At 42.0% G+C, this 16,695-nt stretch overlaps 1 protein-coding gene across 5 annotated transcripts in view; it reads left to right on the forward strand.

Annotated features, from left to right (window-relative positions):
• The first annotated feature begins 6,358 nt into the window (after positions 1-6,358).
• Positions 6,359-16,695, forward strand: part of golga1 (golgin A1) — a 45,723-nt gene continuing 35,386 nt past the window's right edge. For 2 of the 5 annotated variants that reach the window (XM_056591486.1, XM_056591483.1), the window contains exons 1-3: positions 10,636-11,229; positions 12,517-12,672; positions 16,319-16,409. In XM_056591486.1, coding sequence (XP_056447461.1) covers positions 11,227-11,229; positions 12,517-12,672; positions 16,319-16,409 — 250 coding nt within the window. In that variant the 5' untranslated portion in view covers positions 10,636-11,226. Of the gene's footprint in view, positions 6,548-10,635; positions 11,230-12,399; positions 12,673-16,318; positions 16,410-16,695 lie in introns of those variants that run through there. The other 3 variants (XM_056591485.1, XM_056591484.1, XM_056591487.1) reach the window with 3 other exon arrangements.

Genomic DNA, 16,695 nt, shown 5'->3' on the forward strand with positions numbered 1-16,695 from the left:
CTGGGATTTATAGCGGTTGCAAGTACACACGAGCCACCTCCGATGCATGCGTACTTCGAATTGGAACAGTGCTCGGGCAACGACTGATGACGTTTCACGAGTCCACGAGCACACGAGCACGCACAAGCACGCGAATAGAAACGGAGGCGAGCATAGGCGAGGACCGGCTTCTTCTTCTTCGCTGGTGGCCAGGCTTAGTTAATGCTAAATGATAACAACAACTGTACCGAGAGGATGTGGCTGCAGCAGGCTAACCTGACAGCAATCTAAACAATACTTCACCCCTGCTCTCAGATATACGTGTTTCTAACACGATGATATCATTTAAAGTTACATAAAGTAACGGTTTAATAACACAAACGCAGGAAACACGCGAGCTGCTAGTTTAGCGAAAGCAGCGTCCCTAGTAACCTGACGTCGTTGAAACATGCGAGCGAGCCGATAAAATCTTCCCAATAACTATAAAACTAAAGGTCAGACACAACCACTGACTGAATATTATGAAAGGAAAATATACATTTCTCGCTAGAAATGTCATTAGAAACACGTTTAATGGTGTATCTGTCCTAAAATATTGCATTTCCCATTCGGATAATAACGATGAATATGGCTACGTAACAATTTCACCAAATGCTAGGAGAACGTATCGCCCCCTGTTGGTGCTATTCTCCCATTCATTTCGAATGGAGAAGGACGCGTGTTCAGGGTGACGCTTTGGTCAGGCAAAGCGTAGTCTCGCAAAGCCAGACCAAACTTGTCCCGTTCGCCTTCCACGAACGGGACAAGAACGTGTGAGAGAGATTGAGAGAGGACCGGAACGTCCACAGAGGCTCACGGACTTTGTGGACTTTGAATTATAGTTCTGCCGGGATGGGAGATTCCCCTTTTGTATAATTTACCATTGAATAAATGCGCCGTTGCCGGCTGGTTTATATGGCAAGCCAACCCCGACAGAAAACGACCTCGGACGTGCACAGGGGGGTTGCTCGGTTGCTTGGGCAACTGCCCATATGCCCTCCTCGACTCACGTTGCCCTTCCGAGGAAAAAGGTAGGCTAATTGATAAATTAATCAAACTCATATTTTAGCCTACTAATGGCAATTTTTCATAATTACATTACGTTTAAGATGAGGAGCAGTCACAAGCCTCCAGACACTCGGAAAATGTGGACCAGGAGGAGGCACATAGGGCAGGTAGGCCCAAGTGCTGATCACCATATATGAGGGGACCATGCTAGGACCGTGCCCTTATTTCAGGTCAGTGCAACTGCCCCTCAAAATTCCTGTGCACGTCCCTGCTCATATGTTTGCTAGCCACCTTAATCCTTTTTTCTTACATTTATATTTTAGCTATTGCAAATAAAATGGAACAGACAAGGGTTGCAGTGCCAGGGCAACCCCCTATTCAAAGTAATTATTTAGCTTGTCTAAGGAGAATATATTCACCGAATCTCATCTTGAATTGTCTGTGTTCCCTAGTATGACAAATTATTAGGAATGCATGTTTACTGAATTCATACAAATACTGCATATGACATAAGCTAATTACTGTATGCATAGGATCAAGCTGTATTTGTCTATGTTAACAGTCAATTGGAAAACAATCAATAACAAACAATTTGTGCTACATGTTCACCTCACTCTGTATTTACGTGTATAGTAATCTGTGTTTTGTTATCTTTAGGGCCAGAAGTGTGGATTATCGGGGACAGCTACGTCCGCCTTGGAGAGAAGAGAGCCAGGGAAACCTGTGGCCCCCACCTTGGCCTGGAGGCCAGGGTCAGTTGGTTTGGATGGGGCGGACTGAGATGGAAGACCCTCATCCCTTTCTTCCTATAGAGTCCCTGAGAGGAAAAACAGCCCTGGACGTCCTGCTCATCCACTTTGGCTGCAACGACCTCGGACGCCTGGAAGGAGTTGAGGTTGTTGCCGCCATCAAGCAGGGACCTGCAGTTCCTCCACCTGCAGTTCCCAGCGATGCTGATCGTGTACTTCAACATCAACGAGAGACGCCGCTGAGGGCTGACCATCCGGGGAAGCTAAATCACGCTAGGAAATGGGTGAACAGTGTGATGAAAGCATTTTTTTATGTACAGCTAGGAGGCAACAGCGTAGAGCATCCTGGGATACGGTTTAACTACTGTGGTTTATACCTAAAAGACAAGGTTCATTTCACTTATAGGGTAAATTACTTTTTTTAAAAGCATTTCAGTCTCTTGAAGCGATAATCCAGAGTGGGTGAAACTGACACTTTCAGGGCCAATACGTTCAGCCTTCTCCCACTCTGAAAGAATAAATAAAAAATGAGTTCTGTTATAATTGGGGGTGGGAGGATTTTTGTAATAAAATCTTTCTTATTGTAACACTTTTTGTTCAAGTCCTATTTCTTACACATGCAGCTATTTGGACACCATTTTATGATAACTGATAACCAAGGTACACACTGTAATACTATAACCAAGAGGACATACAGGCAGTTCAAATAAAAAGAGATATAACTTTATTGAACTTTATAAATATGAAAGATTGCTCCATATAAAGCCAACAATATAATATAATATAACACCAACAACATAGTAAATGTATGTAGGCCTAGGAAAAAATACAGTTCAATGTTATTGCTGAAGGAACAGATTCCTTCTAACTATTTATGAAAAATGCAATCAATAACTGGTAAATAAATGGTTACATATCGACCAGCAACGAAGTTGGAGTGGCCTACACACATAAATAATTGTAATACACCAATATTGATAACTGTCATGCGTAGCTAAACAAGCAAATGAAAAATTAAATACCAACATTACTGAAATGTTAATTACACTATTAAAGGTTGGGTATGCGATTTGCGAAACGCCAGCAGATTTTGAAAATACACAACTCAAATGGTCCTACCCCCTCTCCTTCAACGCTTACTCTGGCTCCACCCATTCCAAGTACCTGGACGCGCAATCATGCACGAGCGCGCACAGAGATGCGCGAGAGCGAGCCAGGCTAGCGTAGGTTTTCGTTTAACAACATGGCACTACATTCAGTTGTAAGTTGCACCCAGTACCGCGGGAAGTAGGGGGGCTGGGGGTGCTGCAACACCCCCTGTCCTAGGCCCTGTCTTATCACAGAAAACGATCATTTCTAAAAACTCCGGCCAAAGTGGAGATTTCTGAAAACGCCGGTTATGTGTGTTGTGTCAACGGGGAGAAACGGGATTTTAGGTTCTGAAGCGTCACATTATGCACCAGGAAATGCTTAACGTAATGTGAGCGCCCGCTGTACCGTATTGGTCCGAATATAAACACAAACCCCATTGTAAGACGACCTATATTTGGAAAAAAGATTTGAAGACCAGAGGCCTGTTTCAGGTAGCTGGTTTAACATACTCTGAGTTTAATCCTGCGCTCTGAGTTGGTTGACTCAGAGTTCAGGGTTGAAAAGCAACTCCGGGTTTTCGGTTTCAGAACAGGTGATCAGCGTTGGGTTAATCAACTCTGAGTATGTTCACTCTGGGTTGAGGGCGTGCCTGTTGACTATGAAGAGCCATCATCAATGGATCTCTGATAACATGATCAAACATCGACCAAAAGCGTAGATCCACTTACTTTTCCCCAACGGAATTAGAAATTCTAATGAACGTGTAAGCCGAGCAGTTACCCATTTTAACAAAAAAAAGCAATACCGCCGCGGCAGCGAGAGCGCGAGAGAGAGCTTGGCAGGAAATAGCTGAACAAGTCCATGCGTGAGTCAAATAAATTAGTAAAATAAAATAAAATACGAGGAAAGTTTAATATCTTCCACTTATTCAATATGTAAATTGTGTGTGTGTGTGTGTGTGTGTGTGTGTGTGTGTGTGTGTGTGTGTGTGTGTGTGTGTGTGTGTGTGTGTGTGTGTGTGTGTGTGTGTGTGTGTGTCAATTTACGCAACCCCGAGATGCAAATGAAGTACAAAAATATAGTTTAAACAGGTAAAATAATGTTTAATTGAAATCAAATCAATTGTGCTGCCTGCTCTACCTAATTTAACAGCTATGTTCAACATGTATTATATATTTGTATACTATATTTAAGCAGTAAATGTAAGTAGGCCTAGTAGGCCTACATTTCCCAGCCACCCCAACACTGCCAATATTTAATAGGATTTAGATATATTAGAAGGCTACACCTAGGCAAAATGCATTATAAATATATATGTGTCTTCAAAATAGCGCTTACTGAATATTAGGGTAACATTTTCCTCCATGTTAGCAAATCGAAAAAATGCAGAGGCCCGGCAGACTGGAGGGGGTCCACCACCTGCAGCCCTCACAGAGGCTGAGGAGAAGGCCCTCAGCCAACACGTCCTGTGGCTGAGGGCATCCCTGGGGGGAGCTCCTCTGATCCCCCCCACCCCGCAGGATAGAAGTGCCTTTACAGTATAAGAGGTTGGTTATTCAAAATAATTAAATATGTACACGCAACCCAGGGCGTTGCAAATTAGATGGGGCAATATTCTGGCTCAAGTAATAATTGCACTGTCTAATCATCTTCTTCCAGTTACTGATGGCGTCATCGCCCTACTTGAACCAGATGCCCTCACCAACCTCCATGCAATTGTAACTATTCAAAAGATGCAAAAGGATGCTTTGGAGATCCAAATTTTGGAACATAAGTTATAGGTGGGTGAGGTGCAAACTAGGCTACTGTTCCCTGCTCTAAAAACATACCCAATATAAATGACTCTTTTTTTTTTGTGCTTTCAGGAAATAAAAAAATCCTCATAATAAGTAGATTGTCTTTATTAGAACACGGGCTGTGGTGGGACAAGTTAATTTGTTGAACAGTTTACGCAAAGGGTTTTACTTCAGTGAACAATGCAGACGATTATGCTGAGCATGTGCATGTAGAGAAGAACAGCTTCTGGTTAAAAGCAGTAGCCTACCAGGGTCTTTTCTGCCTTGCATTCTTAAAATGAGTTTCTTGACTTGCAGCAGTTATAGGTCCGTGGTTAGTCAGCTACTCTGATCATGGGAAAGCCACAACGTTGAAGTGACTGTAGTACAGAGCGGGTGGGATGCACGGGGCGGATCATTCTGCACATGCGTTAATTGCGATAAAAAATAAAAAAATAAACTTAAAGCATGCCCCCGGTGCGTTTGACAGTTAACATGGGGGCTGAGATGGTGGTCTAAATAAATGATAGATTGCGCTGAAAAACGATAGCGCTCGTGAAGAAAATTACCAGGAAAATAAAGTATCCAACCGGGGTCTTAATAATCGTTCCTCACGGAGATTCCTTCTGAGGATCGCAGCCTCTACGTCCACAGGCTCTCGTAGAAAAGGACATGCCATTTCTAACACTTCCTTCTGTCGGAGAGCTGCCTTCAGCCTTATAGACAACAAACTCAGAGTAGGTCTAACCACCACCCGAGCAGGTTAGGTCCACGCGTATGTTGCCGCAGCAACTAACTCTCGGTTGCGCTGAACCTGCTAGGCGCTGCCTTCGAACGTTGGCGGCAACTGAAGGACGAGAAGGGTCTAAAAACCGATGCTTGTGTGGCGGTTGACCTAGTTTCAAAGTTTATACCGTTTATACTCGGTAATACCGGTGTTGAGACGAGTGTATTACTCGGTGTGAAAATGTCCACACCGCGGCAACCCTAGTGAAAACCAGGACTTCCAATACAATTATATGAAACAAACATACATTTTCTAAAAAATAGTAATGATTTATGTGACCGTTTAATGTTTATAACATCTGGTGCAACCATAGCCGCGAGAACGTATTCTCAGCAGAGGGTGCTGGAAAAAAAAAACTCCAAACTCTACATTGATAAAAAAGATATATAGCAGCGCAGCTCAATTACACCAGTGCATGCGCGCACAGTTGAAAATCGATCGTTATGTTCACTTCCTTCACACCATGGTTCACAATCACATCCAGCTGCTCACAGAACAAGTTTAGCGCACCACCGCTACCCTCACACTTTTTCATATAACCTTTTTTCAGCACTAGGTCATATGAGCATTAAATAAATGCTGCGTCTCAAAATGCCTTGGACAGCAGCGAGGATGACTCGCTTTGCCACGGGCCGAAACAGTTCGGAGCGACCACAGCCAGAGCGAACACAGCGGGGCAGAGGAGTGTCAGGAATAGTCTTTGGTGTACACATCAGTACGGCCTATTTGCACTACTGTTTAGTGGCAATGCAGTGTTTTATTCTATGCCTTTTTATTTTCGTATATTATTTCAATGAATACAATTTATTTATTCATAAAAACAAGATCTGGTCTTCAAATCTTTTTCCAAATATAGGTCGTCTTACAATGGGGTTTGTGTTTATATTCGGACCAATACGGTACAGCGGGCGGCGAATTTTCTTTTTGCAGGGTGGTAGCGGGAAGCTCATCCCTGATTGGCTGGGACTTGTTGGCTGGGACTTGGCTCGCTGGGACTTTGTCAGAGGGCTTGTGTGAAAATCACGAACGCAAATGAATTAAACGTTGTTATAAATCAACACGAATAATGTGATACATGATACCCACCAACTACACGGCAACTCTATAGCTACCTTTCAGTAAGTACAAACGTTAGCTCACTCGTCTAAAAGCCCCTGTGAAACTGTGTCACGGGGGCTACTGTAGTAAATCCTTTTTGTATTTATTATATTTTATAACGTTATGTATAGCGCATCGGCAAATGAATTAAACGTTGTTATAAATTAACACGAATCATTTTAGCAATAATGTGACACATGATACCCACCTACTATACGGCAACTCTATCCTTTCTGTAAGTACAAATGTTAGCTCACTCGTCTAAAAGCCCCTGTGAAACTGTTATGTGTCACAGCCTGGGCTACTGTAGTAAATCATTTTTTTATTTATTATATTTTATAACGTTATGTATAGCGCATCGCAGTGATTTCGGCAGCTGGTGATTGTTTCCAAGTTTTTTTTTTCTAATTGTTGTCCATCCATGTCTTGATATTTCCATTAAGATTCCATTCTGTTCTGTTTCTAGAAGTAGTGAGCATAATGGCAGGATTTATTAAAGCTTGCAACATTTGCCAGACCCATGTCAACTTTGAGGAGATGGAGCTGCTGGAGGTTAGGTGTAGAAGATTGATAAGAATAAACCGTATGATTTCTGATATTTGTTCATAGTGGTTCTGCCACACCCCACAACCAATTACATTATAGAAAGAAGGGCCATAAAGTCTGTAGGCCTATCCATAGAATATTTTCGCGTAGGGCTAAATTAATTTTAATATTGATTTTCACCTATCAATCCACCTACTACACGGCAATATAGCTACCGTTCTGTAAGTGCCAAAACAAACGTTAGCTCTTAATGCTAACTCGTCAAAAACAACTACTGTATAACATGTGTCACACTATTGATACAATGATTTGTGTCGATTTATAACAACGTTTCATTTATTTGCGTTCGTGATTTTCACAAGCCCTCTGTTTTCACAAGCCCTCTGACAAAGTCCCTGCGAGCCAAGTCCCAGCCAATGAGGGATGAGTTCCCTCATGAATATTCACGAGCTTCCCGCTACCACCCTGCAAAAAATAAACTCGCCAGCGGGCGCTAACATGACGTTAAGCATTTCCTGGTGCATAATGTGACGCTTCAGAACCTAAAATCCCGATTCTCCCCGTTGACACGACAACACATAACCGGCGTTTTCAGAAATCTCCACTTTGGCCGGAGTTTTTAGAAATGATCGTTTTCTGTGATAAGACAGGGCCTCGGACAGGGGGTGTTGCAGCACCCCCAGCACCTCTACTTCCCGCGGTACTGGGTGCAACTTACAGCTGAATGTAGTGCCATGTTGTTAAACGAAAACCTACGCTAGCCTGGCTCGCTCTCGCGCATCTCTGTTCGCGCTCGTGCATGATTGCGCGTCCAGGTACTTGGAATGGGTGGAGTCAGAGTCAGCGTTGAAGGAGAGGGGGTAGGACCATTTGAGTTGTGTATTTTCAAAATCTGCTGGCGTTTCGCAAATCCCATACCCAACCTTTAACTTCTTTCCAGAAATCATAGGCATTATTCTGCTGAAGCTTTTTGGCCATGGAGTTAGCCCTCATAGCTTGCTCGTTTCTTTTAATTAAAGCGTACGGCATACTTGAATCTTGCATTTGCCTGTTTCTTACGCTCACATTCAGGCCCATGCCTAGCTTTCCCTGATAACACTCAGGTTTTAAAAGCTTCTTTGGCCACTGCATGGAGTTCAGACACATATTCATTCCATCCTGGTCTGACATTATGTTTACAGCTATTATTGCAAAATAGCTTACCACTACGGATAAGACAGTTCACAATCTTGTCATATACAGTATTATACACAGATCTTTACTATGATTCTGGTTCTTACAGTTAATGTTATCACATATGAAAGCATCAGATGGGATATCAACATTACTAAAACCCTTATCAGTCAATGACTTGTAATGCCAGAGGTCCTTTTCTGTCATCCTTGCCCAATTTAGTTTCCCTATTGGTTCATGGTTATCATATGGACAATTCAGGCAAACTTTCAACATTTTACATCAATGAGACAGGTATGTGATGTAGCCATCCCATACATTATCGCAATTTTCTATAGACAGTCATGAGCATCATCTGTACATACACAGTGATCCAGCCAGGATGTTGTATGCCATGCTTCACTTATATATGTCTAGCTATCTACAGGCAAAAGTACTTTGCAGGAGAGAACCAGCTTGCTGTCTTCACAAAACAGTGTTGGCCAAACAGAGATTTCTTGTCGGAGTAATTATTCATATGGAGTATAAACGTTTAAAATAACAAAAGCTTTGCTTTTATGTGCAACTTTGATGACAATACCCCAGTCAACCTCAAACCTAATCACACTGATCAGTGGGTCGTATTTCTTATGCCAAAGTATGGCCACTCCCCCATGGATTCTGCCCCGCAGTATTCCAGTGCTATCATCTGTTGTGGACTCCCCTGCCCCATGGAAGTCTCTATTAACAGTGTTCACTAGGTCTTGTTTCGATAAAAATGTTTCTTGTATGCACAAGATGTCTGTATTCTCAAAGAGCTTGTCAATTACAATTCGCTGCGCTTTGTCCCCTGCCCCATGTCCGAGGCGCAGGCCACGCGAGTTATGACAACTCTAATACCGGTCATAGGAGACACAGACATATCTACATTACAGTCTCATTCACAGACACCACATTCCTTGCATGATCACCCACTGGACCTGCGGCAACCCTGGGTTTGCGCACCTCAAAGAAGCGTCTCACAAAAGTCCTTTGCGAGACCCACCTCTCTGCATACGGCGGTTATTTTCATGAAAGAGAAAGAGACAGACAGAAAGACAACTGAAGGTAGTAGAGAAAGAGAGACTGACAGAAAGACATGACTGAAAGTAGTGATAGAGAAAGAGACAGACAGAAAGACAGAACTGAACGTAGTGATAGAAAAAGCGAGACGGACTGAAAGACATGACTGAAAGTAGTGATAGAAAAAGAGAGACAGACAGAACTGAACCTGCTGTCAATCTGCTGTTTGTTTGCTTAACACAATTCATTTAGTGTCTTCGAGGATGTTTTCTTTGCTCAGATAAATGAACAAATGGACAACATAATGGGTACATGCACACATAAAATAATAATATATAACTAGAAAATGCATTTCATGCAGAAACTGCGGTGAGTGCTGTGGTACAAAGTGAGGTTGAACATAATTTTTAATAAAGCCACATAGATTAAGACGTAAAGAACGTTAAATGGCTTAAATCAAGTGAAGGGATTTGAACAAAGGTTCAAAGTCTAAATGGAGTAAACAGTGTAAACATGCACACCATTTAAGAAAAAGTAATTGGTTCGAAACAAATAAAGTGACAAGTGATAAGATAATATTGTAACCCAGTTCCTGTCAGGGACTCTTATTCTGAAGGAGAAGAAAGGAAGTGTCTGCGTGTGGGTTGCTGTTTTGACTCTGTTGGGAGCGCAGAAATTAAAGTGGATTGCCCCGTTCAGTGAATGTTAACCGATTCTTCCTTATATATTACCCATAGGCTACAATAAAACGCTCGGTTACAATATTTTAAAAGTAGAATATATTAAAAAGTATTAAATATTTAAAAAATCTGAAAAGAGGCTCGCGATTCCAAGCTATTCTATTTTAATAGATATTTTAATATTTTAAAATGTGAATGGAGTCTCTAGGTGAAAATTTGAGGAAGGTGATAGGTCCCAAAGTTTGTAGAGAATAATAATGAAAGGAAGAAAGAAAGAAAGAAAGAAAGAAAGAAAGAAAGAAAGAAAGAAAGAAAGAAAGAAAGAAAGAAAGAAAGAAAGAAAGAAAGAAAGAAAGAAAGAAAGAAAGAAAGAAAGAAAGAAAGAAAGAAAGGATAAAACTTATGAAGATCAATAGTTGAGCCCTGCATGCAGCACTCACCTAATACAACTTATGAAGAACAATAGTTGAGCGCTGCATGCAGTATGGCTAGCCGAATTGTCATTTATTAACTAAGTTTTACTATCCGGTATTAACATTGTAGATATCAACAACTTCTTTCTGACTAGTCGTAATTACATTTTGAATAGTTGGAAATTTCATTCAAGATATCTGTAACGTCATTTTGCCTAGTCAAAACTCAAATTCAATATATCTGTAATTTGATTTTGACTAGGCGGAATGAAAGTTACATATATCTACAATTTTAGATATCTCTAATCAAAACTGAATTGCAGATATCTGCAACACATATCCAGTCTAGCGTATTTATGTCAAATCGGCTTACCATAATGCAGCTCTCACCTAACTATAGCCTACTAATATATAGGTCTAGTAGTACAAAAACAGATCAACGAAAATATTTAACTAATTAAACAATTATGAAAGCTTTCATATTCCTCTTGAAAAATTCTTCATATGTAGCATTAGATTTACATTAACATTTGCACTTACATTTTACATTTATAATTGCGCATTCTGATCCAAATCTGGTCACGTCATAAAATATCAACAGACTGAACGTCGATGGTCACATGTGTGCAGGGCCGATGACGTGGAGCTGCTGTAATAGCTCGCAGGCTGTTAGCTACAGGCTAATGCTAGCCTGTCAGACGATAGGAGCATCAGGGTAAACTGAAGCACTTTGGGGAATAATAACAACTTGATCAACCTTGGCAAGTCTGTGCGCCGAAAAAAGGAGTTCACCACTGACTGTGCATATAAAATACTACAGACTGAGCAGTTGTATCCAAGTGTTTTATGGTAAGACAAAGAAGACTTAGTGAGCCCTAGCAGGCTAATGTAGGTGACACTATATACACACTGGTTGGTTCTAATTACTGTGGGTTAGTAGTATAGATAAGGCAGCTATATAGTCAGATCCGGGGTCTATACCAGCTGTTATGTAAGATATTAGGTTCTCGTGACTCAATGTATTTTGGTGCGTTTCGATATGTTTTATATTGGAGGCATAAACCCACACAGATGTGGGTCAAACTGTGTCTTCTCAGAGGTAAATGTGGTTGTCAGAGCTATGCTCTGGGTCACTGGCTGTTGGCTTTTTTACTGCAAATTATGCTTTGACCACTTAGTACATCTCATCGTGTACTGGTGAGGTGGGTGGGGGTGGGGGGTCACCATGGCTGGGCTCACTCCCACCTACATGTCCCCCTGACGGAGGCTCTATATATGATGTCACCACCAGCTATGTGTGTTTGTAGAACTGGCAGAGCAACACGTTCAATATTTAGGTGATAGTTTCAAGACCTTGTTGTTTTCTTCCTGTTTTTCTTGTTTCCTTACATCCTAAAGCCAGGACAAAAGGGGCAAAGCATTCAAGCTTTTTCCTCTTGGTTTCTCAACTGCAACAAGATAGTTAAATATGTAAATGAAGACCGCTCTGAATGAATATTTCTTTCTTTCTTTTTATTTATTATACAGGAAAGTATTAAAGTAACAAAGTTACAATTTAAAACACGCCTGTCTCAGTAAAATAGCTGATTTCCAGCAGGTTCCTGTTCTGCAGCACATATAACATGTAACAGGGACAAGGCACATCACGCGTCACATTTACATACAATACATAACAGGGGCATAGCACGTCAGACATCAGTAGGACAATCATATAAACAGCAGACTGAGCACAGACAGTGATCTATATAAGTCAGTGTTTGCAAGTGTATGTGGTGAGGAGTAATAGTTTATAAGCTTTTTTGAACTGTGTGATGGATTGTAATACTCTAATGTGATGGGGAATGCCATTCCAGACTTTGGTGAAATTATGGATGAAGGACTTCTGCCCATAGCCGTTATTGAATGCGGGCACTTGGGGCATGTTATGTGTTGGTAAGAGGGAGATGTGTAGTTCTCTGAGGGAGAACCATATCTCCTCAGCATTTTGAACCCATGTCTGGTTCTCTGCCTCTCTACCAGATGTAGCAGCATGGCACCACCCTACACTCCACCTACTCCTTCGTCGTCGTGTCTCCCCCTGAATCCCAGACGGCCCACCGCCCCTCACTGATCCACCGCTCCCCCGCTGCGTTCCAGACTCGTCTGCAGAGATACGAAGAAGAGATGTTCGCTAAACTGAAGAAGAAGATCGCAGAGGAGGCGGCCACGGCCCCTCGGACCGGTGCCCGCATCCCGCGCTCCGCCAGCAAGGAGTCCATCACCTCAGGGGGCGCTGACTCCGGAGACGACTTTGTGAGTTCTGCTGCGGGAGGGGGGAGGGGGGGGGGGGGGGTATTATGACACTTGGTTTCACTCTCTCCCCTATGAAGCGAATGTTTTGTGGTGTATAAGTGTATCGCCATGACGATCTTAATGCATCTTAAGCTCAAAGATCTTGACAGCTGTTTTCTTTCTGAAGATTGGACTTATGAGGAAAGTTAAGAAAAACTGCTAATAGAATAGAATTGACTTTATTTGTCATTGTGCATTGGATACACAACGAAATTTGTTTGTGCAACCACTAACAAAAGTGCAGTTGTGCTGGGTGGAGGGTAGGAGTGTAGTGTGATTATTAAGTTATGTGATGGCCCTGGGGATGAAACTGTTCTGCAGTCTGGAGGTGCGGGCTGTAGTGGCCCGGTAGCGCCTGCCAAAGGGTAGCAGGGTGAAGAGATGGTTTGCAGGGTGAGTCTCATCCTTTAAAATGCCACATGCTCGGCGGAGGCAGCGCGTCCTAAAGATGTCATCCAGGGGAGGCAGTGGAAGTCCAACTATTCTCTCAGCAGACCTTATGACCCGACTGAGGGATTTCCTGTCCTTTTCTGTGCAGTTGACGTACCATGCATTATTATTATTATTATTACATATTAACCAAAGGATACATTAAGAATGTATGTGTCTTTCTTCTTTTTAAATGAAGATGAATAGGGTTCTTGAAAACTGAGATCCTACATTTATTGATAATATAGATTTCTAGTTTTAATTGCTGCTATTTACAATATTTATTAATCCCAATTTAAGATGTCGCTTCTCACTAATTTAAAATGTGCATGATTGTTACATAGAAAGTGAAATGGTAATAGGCTATTACACACTATACTAACATCGCAATTTGTTCATCAGCGTTCAGGACTTTACTACAGAGATTACGAGTTATTTCAAGTGTCTTAAGCATCTGAACATACTTCTTTGAATCTGGCCCCAGTTCTTTCTTCCCTGACTCTTAAAGGTCCCATGACATGCCACCAGGTGTGAGTGTGATTAGCCTGACAAGCCGGTTGAAAATCTGGCTCTTATGACATCACAAGTGGGCGTGTCCACCTAGATGTGTGCTAAATAGATCAGTCTACCAGCCTAACCAGTGGACGGTAGCAAACGTTTATCATCCATCCACCACAAATCTAGGTGAACACACCCACTTGTGATGTCCTAAGAGCCAGATTTTCAAAACAGCTTGTAAGGCCACACCTGCTGGCATGTCATGGGTCATTTCAGAAAGTTATTTTGAATTCAGGTAGTGAATCATCCTGGCAAACTTTGTGTTGTGATTTGGCTGTTTATGTTAAAAAACTGCTTTGTGCTGTGAATAACTAGGCTGAACCAATTCCTCATGTATATTAATTATTTCTATTAATTGCATTCCTGTGTTGGAGAAGCCTGTCTAGTGGAAGCTCACTGAGGTCTGAGAGCTCAGACACTTAAAGCAGATCACAGTTCCAGAGGTTTGAATTATTGAGTGAGACTTGAATCATTGACGAGCAACCGTTCCACAGAGAGTATCTTTTTTCCAGTCAAACAACAAGAAAAACATGTCATCACAGTGGGACAGAAAACATATGCTATGAGCAAGGGGTCTGTGAGGGCAGGCAACGCTAGGAGATGTCATCTAAGGCTAGCTGAGTGTAGGAGTGGCTAAGTGAAAAGCTAGTAGTCTAGTAGTAGACCTGTCCCAAACGATTATTTTTCAAACGTTTAATCTAGCGATTCTTTTTTCGATTAGTCGACCAATCTAACGACACATTTTACGATTAATCTAACGATTACTTTTTCAGTTACCGATTATTTCACATTATAAATATAGCATAAATCCACATGTGTTGTTGTTATGCTATTTCAGGGATGGGCAACTGGCGGCCCGCGGGCGGCATGCGGCCCGCATCCTCACTCAGTGCGGCCCGCATCCTCACTCAGTCAGGCCCGCACATAATAAAAAAAATTAAAAAAAAGAATAATAATAATTGATCGAGTTACAGAAAACTCGGTCAAGAAAGATGAGAAGAATTCATAGAATTCGAAGGCAAACCCATGCGTCTAGTTTGCTTAGAAGCGATATCAGTCATTAAAGATATCCACTTAAGTCGCCACTACAACTACTACAACTGCTTGTTGGGTTTGAGTTCATTGAGTTGTTGCACTTAATGTTGGGCCACTGTTTTTCAGTTTTTTGACTTCATTGATTGATGATGTATGTGAGCCCTTTGCACTGATAAAAATACTGACCATTCACCGTTTGAGCATGGAAAACATGAAATTAATGTATGTTGGTTCAATTAACATACCGTACATAGGTTATGATTCTGGATGATTTTTTAGGTAGTGGCCATCCCCAAAATGCACCAGAATACAGGAAATCATATCTACCAAATTCAAAATTGTGTAGCTTCTCTCGGCTCACGTTTAGTTGAAGTGTGCAGTCATGTGGCCCTCCGATGGTTATGATGAAAAATGTGGCCCTCTTTATCATGAAAGTTGCCCATCCCTGTGCTATTTGATAACACAGTATACTACTACTACTACTACTACTACTGCCACCTCAGTGGCTCAACTTCGAAAAGGATTTATGTAATTTAAATTGTCAACTTGTAGTGTGTGTTTACTACTTAGAACTGGTTGATAGATCGTGGAATTTCGACAGTCAACAGCTAGACTAGAACTACATAACATGACAAAAGTTCTCTTGCTACTTAGAACTGGTTGCTAGATCGTGGAATTTCGACAGTCAACAGCTACATAACATGACAAAAGTTCTCTTTACACCAGAGTATAAGATCCGAACCCGACATAGTCTATTCATAATATTTTAATGACCACGGAAGAGGCAGTGAATGAAGTGATTAGACAGTTTATTAGATACCTAATAAACCGTTGGAACACGCAAGACTGGTCACCTTAGCAACGCTGGTAAACAAACCCTCTGAGCTCGGCTTTTGGCCGAGTTTTATACCATATAGGTCTTGCTGAAGGCATTTAATTTGTCCAAATATTATTAATAAATATTCGAATATATTCGAATATTAATATTAATAAACAAACAAACTTTTATCTTTGGGGGAGGCGACGCGTCAACGCAAATTATTCATGGCGACGAATTTTTGAAGTCGACTATGTCGACTAGTCGTCCCAGCTCTATCTAGTAGTGTGTAATGCAGTACAACAGATATGAACCAGCTTTATCACACACATGCTTAAGCAATATTTGAACATATATGATTTGTCTGAGTGGTGCCCCCGACTCGAGGAAGTTTAATGAAACAATGGTTTAAGTTGTTCTTAAATTTTAGCTGAGGTGATAAGATTGTTGAGGTGATAAACTGTTGAGATTTCATCCCAACATGAAATGACTAAAGAGACGTGTTGACCTTGGTTCTGATTGGCTGTTGTGTTGTGGCTCTAAGCGTCTGACGGGAGGTTCTGATTGGCTGTTGTGTTGTGGCTCTAGGCGTCTGATGGGAGGTTCTGATTGGCTGTTGTGTTGTGGCTCTAGGCGTCTGACGGGAGGTTCTGATTGGCTGTTGTGTTGTGGCTCTAGGCGTCTGACGGGAGGTTCTGATTGGCTGTTGTGTTGTCGCTCTAGGCGTCTGACGGGAGGTTCTGATTGGCTGTTGTGTTGTCGCTCTAGGCGTCTGACGGGAGCAGCTCCAGGGACGACCTCTCCTCGCAGGTCCTCCGGAGGAACGACCAGGTCCGCAGGCTGGAGGCCAAGCTCACCGGTAGGGACAACAAACACGACTAAACACAATCACGACCACGGATCGAAACCAGCTGAACTGTCCAGATGAACCGCCTTGAGCCTTGGTCAGCTCTGTGACATTAGTATGGAGTAGCGTGATGTTCCCCTCCTCCGTGCCATCTTCACCGGTGCATTACTAATGGTTTAAAGCTGCTCCATAGCCTTTTAAAAAGTAACCATTCACGTGAATCTCTCAGAAAACCAATTCATCACAATATGAAATACATTAAATAAAGTTGTAATACCCTCTATTAACTGCCAGGGGC

Source organism: Gadus chalcogrammus, chromosome 6 (assembly GCF_026213295.1).
Source record: "Gadus chalcogrammus isolate NIFS_2021 chromosome 6, NIFS_Gcha_1.0, whole genome shotgun sequence".
NCBI lineage: Eukaryota > Metazoa > Chordata > Actinopteri > Gadiformes > Gadidae > Gadus > Gadus chalcogrammus.